The sequence below is a fragment of the Echinococcus granulosus genome (assembly GCF_000524195.1).
Source record: "Echinococcus granulosus chromosome Unknown EG_S00123, whole genome shotgun sequence".
Taxonomy (NCBI): Eukaryota; Metazoa; Platyhelminthes; class Cestoda; order Cyclophyllidea; family Taeniidae; genus Echinococcus; species Echinococcus granulosus.
In genome coordinates, this window is record NW_020170503.1 from 217,383 (window position 1) to 225,890 (window position 8,508).

The 8,508-nt window shown below is 40.1% G+C and overlaps 1 protein-coding gene across 1 annotated transcript in view; it reads left to right on the forward strand. All coding sequences in view use genetic code 11, as the record gives it.

Moving 5' to 3' along the window:
- EGR_08910 (hypothetical protein) overlaps positions 1 to 4,122 on the forward strand; it is a gene marked incomplete at both ends in the record, with an annotated part of 9,510 nt that extends 5,388 nt beyond the window's left edge. The window contains 3 exons of the mRNA XM_024498159.1: positions 2,190 to 2,266; positions 3,401 to 3,760; positions 3,919 to 4,122. Of these exons, the coding sequence (XP_024347444.1) occupies positions 2,190 to 2,266; positions 3,401 to 3,760; positions 3,919 to 4,122 (641 nt within the window). The remainder of the gene's footprint in view (positions 1 to 2,189; positions 2,267 to 3,400; positions 3,761 to 3,918) is intronic.
- Between the last annotated feature and the right edge of the window lie 4,386 nt (positions 4,123 to 8,508).

Below are 8,508 nucleotides of genomic sequence, written 5' to 3' on the forward strand. Positions count from 1 at the left end.
GGACAAACTGAGCACATAGACAATGCCTTTGAATGAGGGTAAATGCTCTTCTAACTGGGTGCGGGTACATATCTCCTCCTTGGCTGATCTTCTTCCACTTCAGAAATGCATTCAAACTTGTCGAATCTGATGATTAGGTGAACAGAGTAGAGAACTTAAGAAAAACGGATTTGGAAATCCCATGTAGGCCCGACCAATCAGTATTATTCAAGTTAGACTGTCATATTTTGATCCAGACTCTCCATTGAACTGCCTCTTTTCCTAGTTCTCCGAACTGCAGTACTGTGTGGACCTGACCAAACGCATAGCAGACGTGGTGAAAAATGTTAATACGGTGATGTTACCAATTGACTTTACTTTGGGCAAAATGCATCGTGTTGAGTGTCACAGAAGGGGTATTAGAAGTGCGTTGATGTCACACATGCTTTAGCTAACTTGGTGGTCTTCCTCACATTCCCATCTGAAACAGTGTCATCTCACACCTTCACTGCCTCTATCGAAATGACCCTATCATTGGCCACTACCGTAGGGCGCTCCAAAAAGTGTTTACTCATCTCCCCGTATTAATATGATACAAAATTATACATAAGAGGACACTTTGTAATAGCCATCCAACGTGATAATGATAGGGACGATATCGAAGGGTGGAAACTGGTTATCATAAGGGAAGAGCGGAGATGGATGTGTGTGAAGGGACTATTTTCTGATGTCGATGTCATTACTAATGTAGGGACTAAATGTAACTTTGTCCTTATAAGTCTGCTTAGTTAAAACAGTGGTCAGGAAACAAAAGTTGCATGTACTTCGATAGGATCCACTGTTTCCAACCTCGAAGTGTAAAACTGTCTGCCGAAGGGAGCCAAGTAAACTTTTGCTGATTTTATTGGTTGACGCAAGACAGGTCACCTTAAATTGCTATCAAAAAATTTGTATGATTCGACTCTGACAAAAATCTTTTAGGCAATTAGAAAGAGAGCTCATGTAGGGCATAAGTCCTGGGGCAAGTGCAGACTCAGCAGCTCTGTGAAGGTGGCCACTTAGATTTGCCTACAACTCGAGGTGTCACAGAGCTGCTCAACTTAAGCGGTGATTAAAAGGAAAAGAATGCTATAAGTGAGTAAACAGAAACTGGATCTCAGCAGACTTTCGTTTGTTATGCATTAATACGAAAAACCCGTTTTGCTTTGGAGTACTTAGGAGGACTTTTGCTCTTGTAAAAGCCGAATGTAACCTGACGGTGACAAGATTTGCCCTTTGTTGAGAAGTTACAGCTCTGCAACAAACGTAATCGCAATTTTTATCTCACGGTTGCCAAAGGAACATACCCAACTACCCTGCAGGCGAACACCGAATCTAGCGTCACAAAATATAAACAAACATTTTCCATACACATGCGCACAAACGCAACCCGGTAAAAGTGATTTATGCAGCCTCTAGCAAGACGATTTCCCGTGTTTGCTATGAATTGAGTGATGATTGGTTATACGGACAAATTATTGAGGTGGACCCTTCTTTACGTTTTAATATGATAGAATGGAGGAAGCCTTTTGGATGTTCCCCTTGTCCGTCACCGGCGTAGGAGTTAAGCTTTTCAATCATTCGCTTTTAAGTCCGTCCGAATAATCCGTTGACCAGTCATTTACCAATGGCATTTGTGAGGTGCAGCAAGATGGCGCTTTGTGTGAGTTGCTAGACTGTTCGTTGTCAATACCACCTCTTTGAGATAAGGACAACTCCCGTAAAGAGAGTTGACGCACCGCATGTTCAGCACGCTCTCAGGCGTCGCTTCGATAAAAGCGTCTCATTGTCACTTTCTTAGGTCAGTGTCACATGGGATCCGACTGAGTGTAATGGTTCGCTTTGCAAGCTGATAGAAAGATGGATTTCAGTATGATGGTTACCGATGAATTAATGGAGGCGCCATATCCAGAGTGATTATGGAAACAGTAGGAATCAGATTTGCCTCCACATACACCACTAGAATGCAAAGCTTAAAGGGCAAAATAAGGTCAAATCCAACCTGCTATAATAGATGTACGGAAATGTCCCTTTGCTGATTCGTTCAACTGAGTGGTAAAATTGCACTTTTTAATAGGTTAGAAAGTTGCCTTGTGTACTTCAGCAAGGCATAATCCAAATTCTCAGGTGAAAGCAATAAGTAGATGAGTGCTTTGACAAAATCTGTGTAGCTCATTTACAATCATTTTTAAATCATTCAACCAAAAAACGAAAAATTAAAGTTTATTGCAAAGTTGTTGAGCACCAAGTTTACACCTACTCAGACTCTCTCGAATGCTATTTTACCTCCGCTGATGTGCCATCGGCAATCCTTGGTAGAACATCGCAGCTGATATTGCACGATATAACATTACGACTTGTAAAGGTCAACGAAACCCATCGAGTCCTCTAATTAATAAAGTATACTCTATTATTGCCTCAAAATGAGAAGGCTAACACAATCTCACCCACACATACCCATGAATACGCATTCACAGGCAGACAGACACAGACATAGGAACACGAACAATGAAAGAAGAGAATTTGGTGTGTGTTCTTCTCTTCCATATATTTGTGTATGACAGTGCATTGTGCCATCCGCAAGGCCGTACACTGTACCAATTGACAGGTAATAACGAAAGGTGGGTGCCAGATGAGTATAACAATTGAGCAAGAGTAGGAGAAGCCGATCGTTATCACACTTGGATTGTACAGGCACCTACGCTATTGAAGACGAGGAGGTCATCAAGGACACTGCCAGTGGCTGCAAAAAATGCATTATTGGTGCTACTACAACGGAATCTTTGCACTAACAGTTACATCTAGTAGTGTAATCAGCCTACTAAATCCCGTCATCACTAAGTGTCAATCTGTCAGTCACGTTTCCTTAAACAAAATTTGTACTCATTACCTCATTCTTTAACTCTAACACTCACCTGTCGGTACCAATAAGAAATTCTAAGCTACACCCCTATTCCATCAATTATTTGGTTCGGTAAGACCACTGAATCCCTTTCAATTGTCATTTGTTTGCGCCTTACTTCATATAAATTAATGCAAGAGAGGAATGCTACCTTAAGCCGTTAGCTATCCAGCTATTCGGATCGTAAGTAAGAAATGCAAAAAGGGTTTTGTCAAATAGAAGTCATTGATTCCCTCTTTTCAGATGACTATGCCAAATGGGAGTAGAGACACAATGTTCGCATCAGGAAACCTGATGCTGTTTCTCTACATCGATTCCTTGCAGTTAAGCCTACCCACTTCCATGTCATCTACTGTTCTCGGCAAATAAGTGTCCCGCAGTCTTAGTAAGTTAAAAGGAGCTGAAAGTTAAACGAAGCGTTCTTTTGCTTGATTGTGACTCTTTTATTTTGCAAAAAATTCAACGGTTTACCAAATATAGTCAAGAAACTACGAAATATCGTACAATCGGTTGCAAATTATGGTTCGGATCAATGCATTTAAATTGTGGAAAATAACAGGCTCGCAACAGCACACATTCTCGTTACCCACGACTCAACATGTTAACATATTTTGGACGTCTCTCTCAAGGCGGCACAAAATGACGAGAGCATACAGCAATAATTTTCACCTAGAAGAGAAGTCTGCCAAAATCTTCATTCAATATGCTGCGCAAGCGGCAAAAGTTACAAGTAAAACCACAAATTCGTCCTACACTAACATAATAAAATCTCAAATGGTAAATAAAATACTCTTGGATCCTCCTGGCTGTAAAATGGCACAACCAGATGATCTCACACTAGTAAAGGAGAAGTACTAGGAATATTTAAAGTCACTTTTCAAAATCCTCATTGCGTACACCGTAGAATAAAACAAGCAAAAAATCGACAAATGTAAGGAAAATTAAGGAATCATAAGCGACTAGCATGCATCCAATTAATGAGAATTCAAATTCCTAAGGTTGAACATTTGTGTAGAAGTGACTACAATTGCACATTAATTGGCCCATTACACAAATCACTCACTATTTTGCTTAATTTTAATTGCAAATCCAAATCCAAAAGATTACTAGGTAAAAACATGATGGGGTGGCAGAATCAGTGGAGTAGAATTTACTTAAAGCATGTTTCATTAGAAAGTTTGAGCTACATACGCGATCAGTGATCCAAGGACCTTCAATTGGATCTAAATTGCGGTGCAAGCACTGTTTTGAGATATTCACACGACGCTTAGCTGTTGGCGAGAATGGACACATGTCCTTGTTCATTATGCTCCATGTCGTTCAATAGCCCTACCATATTCCGAGCACACATGAAACGCAGTCATCGAGGTAGGCGCCTTTTGTATTTTGAAAGCAAGCTTTATGCACAAGATCTCCATTAAGTAAAAATAAACTAAGCGAAGTGATCAACCATATTGCCAATTTGACTTAAACAACATATCAGAATAAGCAAATCAAAGCTTTTATTTTTCATTATGCAAAGTCGTTTTTGAATCCAAAAAAATGCAAAACACCTTACGTTTGCTGTTTTAAATAATTTAGTAACCATCCCTGGATATTGCCCGGTTTGCTGGGCAACATTTAAAACCAGTGGTGCAGTTTTATTGCATCAAAAATGTAAGATAATGTGCAAAATATCCTCAATGTTTTGTCTTCGTCTTCTCATTTTTGCTATAATTATCACGAATTTTTGCTTCCGCCTGTAAGATAGTCTCGAATCACAATGCCTGCTCTCAGTGCACAGTACGTTTTGATCGGTTTAAATTACTTCTCAAGCACTATATTACCGACCACATTAGTGAGTTTGCAGATGCTTTACCCTAACTGCATGCAAATTTCCTTTTTGATCTACCATACTTTGTTTCTTAAGCAAACATCGAACAAATTCGTATTTCAATCTGTTGCAGTTCAGAATACAGCGGATTCAGGACTACGCTATTACTGTTCGGAATGCTATAAGGATTTTCCGGCATGGAATAAACTACAAGAGCACATGGGTTTACATCATTTTCGTATGTAATCCCCCATCTACCACCCTCCGTTCATAATGCCTGCTCATGTGTCTCCTTCGTATCTTTTGGTTTATAGGTGTGTGGTACGGGTTATTCGGATGAAATGAGACAAAACGCCTGTTTGTTAACAAAGCCGTAAGTTATTAATATTTCCTGTTGTCATTCAGCCTCCCATAATTTTAGGCAGCAACCCCTTTGCAACACAAGCTTAAAAATACTTAGTTTTTAACTACCTGTTTTAGCAGGCCGTGGATCTTAGTGCGCGAAATTCTTCATCATTCATTTAATAAATTGCCTATGATAGCGGTTGTTGATGTCCACAGAAACGATTCCAAATGGCAATAAGTGCTTACCGATCATTCGCCTATTTGAAAATGGATTGCGTTTTTAAGTGACAACACACATTAATCAGTTTCCATTTGTTTGCTTTTTAGCTTCCTTTGAGGCAGCATCAAACGTTCTCATGTGCCTCTCGCAAAAATAGAACACGGTTTCTTATAATGCTCTACAATGCTCTGTGAATATGGTAAAATGTTTGTCAGCTTTGATATAAGTCTGTGACACTTGCTTATTAGCATTCTGTTGTGATGGTAGGACTGCATTCTCAGGCCACCAACGTCTTTCAAGGCTTCTTAATTAATACACCTCATAAAACACGCAGGATAGTCTGGGACACTACTGGTGATGTCGTCATGGGAGGTAGATCTAACCATGTAGTAATTCTAAGGCTGTTGAATAATGACAGCGCTCCGATTTTTTAAAGTTACATTTTGCAGTACAAAGTATGAAATTGCACCTTAGAGTTAACTTCGTGATTGTCTCCAATATAACAGCTGTGTAGACTAATTTTAGTTCCCTGCCCTATGAAGAAGGGTATGAAATTCTATTGGATGAGGCCTAACAAAATAACCTTTAATGTTAATGGATAGGCAAGTGCATACCACCCCATTCCCTTTCCATATGCAAAGCTTGTCGAATTGAAGTTAGGGGAAACAAAGTGAAAGTATTTAAGGTGTTATTTTAATTTAGAGAACTATGTATAGCGAGAGAAGATTGGACTGTCAAATAATGCGGTCTATGTTAGTCGAAAAATGGTGCACCTTTTTGATGACATACCTAAATCTCTGCCTAAATGTAAGCACCCTGCTAAGAATGGACTGAATTCTTTCTAGAAAACAAGACAAATGACCATATAATTGCATGGTGTGGACCAAGCCTGCTTTCACGAGAACTTATTTAGATGCTCCATCTTCCACTTTCTCTTATTGAGACACAGGACAAATGGTGAAGGAAAGACGGCATCCAGCATCAAAGCGGATTTGAACTTCAAGCGGCAAATAGTCGGCCTTCCACTTAGAACGTTGATCATACCCAAGATCCCTTCTCACACTCACATCAAATGTCCTTCAGGAAGGATCACAGCTTAGTTGCATCTCAAGCAAAAATGAGGCGAAGTAGGTGAAGTGAATAGAACTGAGTGTTGAGAAGATGGCCCAAGTTGTATTTACTCAAGTGCATTGTAAGGTTTAACATGAACTTGCAGAACCGCTGGAAGACAACGGCAATAGCTGGAGCAACATGAATCAGAGGGTGGTAGTCCGAGAAGACATGACTTAGTGGAACAATTCACTTAATCTAAAGTGCATTTCACCTCTTCCCAATGCATGGAATTTCCCTCAACTTTATAAAAACTTACTCGTTTATTGCTAATTTAAGGATGGACGGAAATCTGAATAAAACTCGTGCACCTGTGTGACTTTTGGTCTGAATCCCAGGATTTGCATGTATTTGAAGCAGACGTCACCGCTGTGATCAACCAATGGTTGAGATTCAAACCATTCTGATTTCCATTGAAGTGCGTCCAATGCAAGGGCAAAAATAGGGGTTTGCTGTAAGATTCTGAAACAGGCTGCTTCGTTTCGTGCCAGCAGTGGGCGAATTCGTCGTTGTGTGGGAACGCAGTATGCCAGAGACTCACCAATGCATCATGCATTTGTAAACAAATGCAGAACGCAAAACTTGCCATAAGAAGTGATTGTCCAATTCGATTCCTGACTAGTGAGAATCAAAATATTCAAATCGCACTTACCTGTCATCCATAGTTTGGCGACTCTATAGTGCTGCGATGATCGCCAACACATTGTGACTTCGTTCTAACCAGCTTGCAGTAGTCTATTCGTGGTAGAATCTCGTTTCATGCTAATATAACAACGACAGGAGGGCAATCATTTTGTAAATACACTATTTGTGCATTATGAGTTCGCATTATGTGTTAACACTGTTAATAAAGAAGCTATTTTGATTCCTCCTCTCTGCAAGTGCATCGTTGACACACTCGAATTTATTTATGCAAGTAATAGGTGGATACTGCTTGCAAGTTTGCCTAATATACTATTATAGTTGCTGAAATATGAAAAGTAGTCAGTGATACACATGCCTTATTCATATGAGCCTTTATAATTTTTAACAACTTCTGAAGAAAAGTTGAATCTCAAAATGCTTCATTAAGACAATGAGGAATATTTGCAGCAGGCACTTAAACTGAAAAGGTCGGCGAAAATGTGTTAATGCCACAAAGCCATACCACATTGACGCAGTTCGCATTCACCAATTAATTTACTAAGTAATTCTTCATCAATGCGAAACATTACGTCAAAAGATTTACTTACTTTGCAGATATTCTGCGTTATTTATTATGTTGGCCGACAGATTTTGGATGTTGCATGGAACCTCGTTGCCATGATTGCCACAACTAGGGCTGCACCTACATTCGTGGCACTAGCATTGGTGGAATATTTGCTTAGAATACGTAAGTTAGTACTAGCTTTAGTAAAGTTGGTAGATTGAATTATAAATGGCGTATTCCCTGCATCAAACGGAGCACCATGGAACACTAACTCCAATCAGACAAATGAGGAAAAAGCAACAGGGTCAAGTTACTGAGAGTCACTTCTTCTACGCAGAATGCCATCAGCACAATGCAGAAGGACTTTTCCACTCCCTATTTTCACATACGAGGGGTCGAGGAAAGTCAGATGCAGGTGGCACACTGGCACCAGCTTCTAATTAGAAGAACATTTACCCTCATTCAAAGGCATTGAAAAATTCCAACGCGGTGTCCGTGGAGGAAGAGTGAATCCACTTTGTCGACATAGAGGAACGAGAGAGAGTCATTGTGCAGTAGTTGCAAATACATACGCACAAATGTTAGATGGCATCGGGTCAGTGAATGCCAGTGTGGAGTTTCGTCCTTGACCTCACTTCCATTTGTAGTCAACTTGGTGCACCAGCATGTGCTTCAATATTTGCTTGAGTACAATAGTCTGTTTGTGAACCTTGCTGCGAAAACTTAAAGTATTCTCTTTGCATGACTTTGGTGAATTTTAATGTTTTGCTGTGCATCGTTTCCGGATTCCAGAGCAAGTCATTTCCACTGATGCAATTAAGCGCCCTCTGCTCCCCTGAAGCGATGGGCAATACACAGTACAGTATGCACCCATAGACAAGCGGGTAGGTGTCTATGTGCTCAGTTTGTCT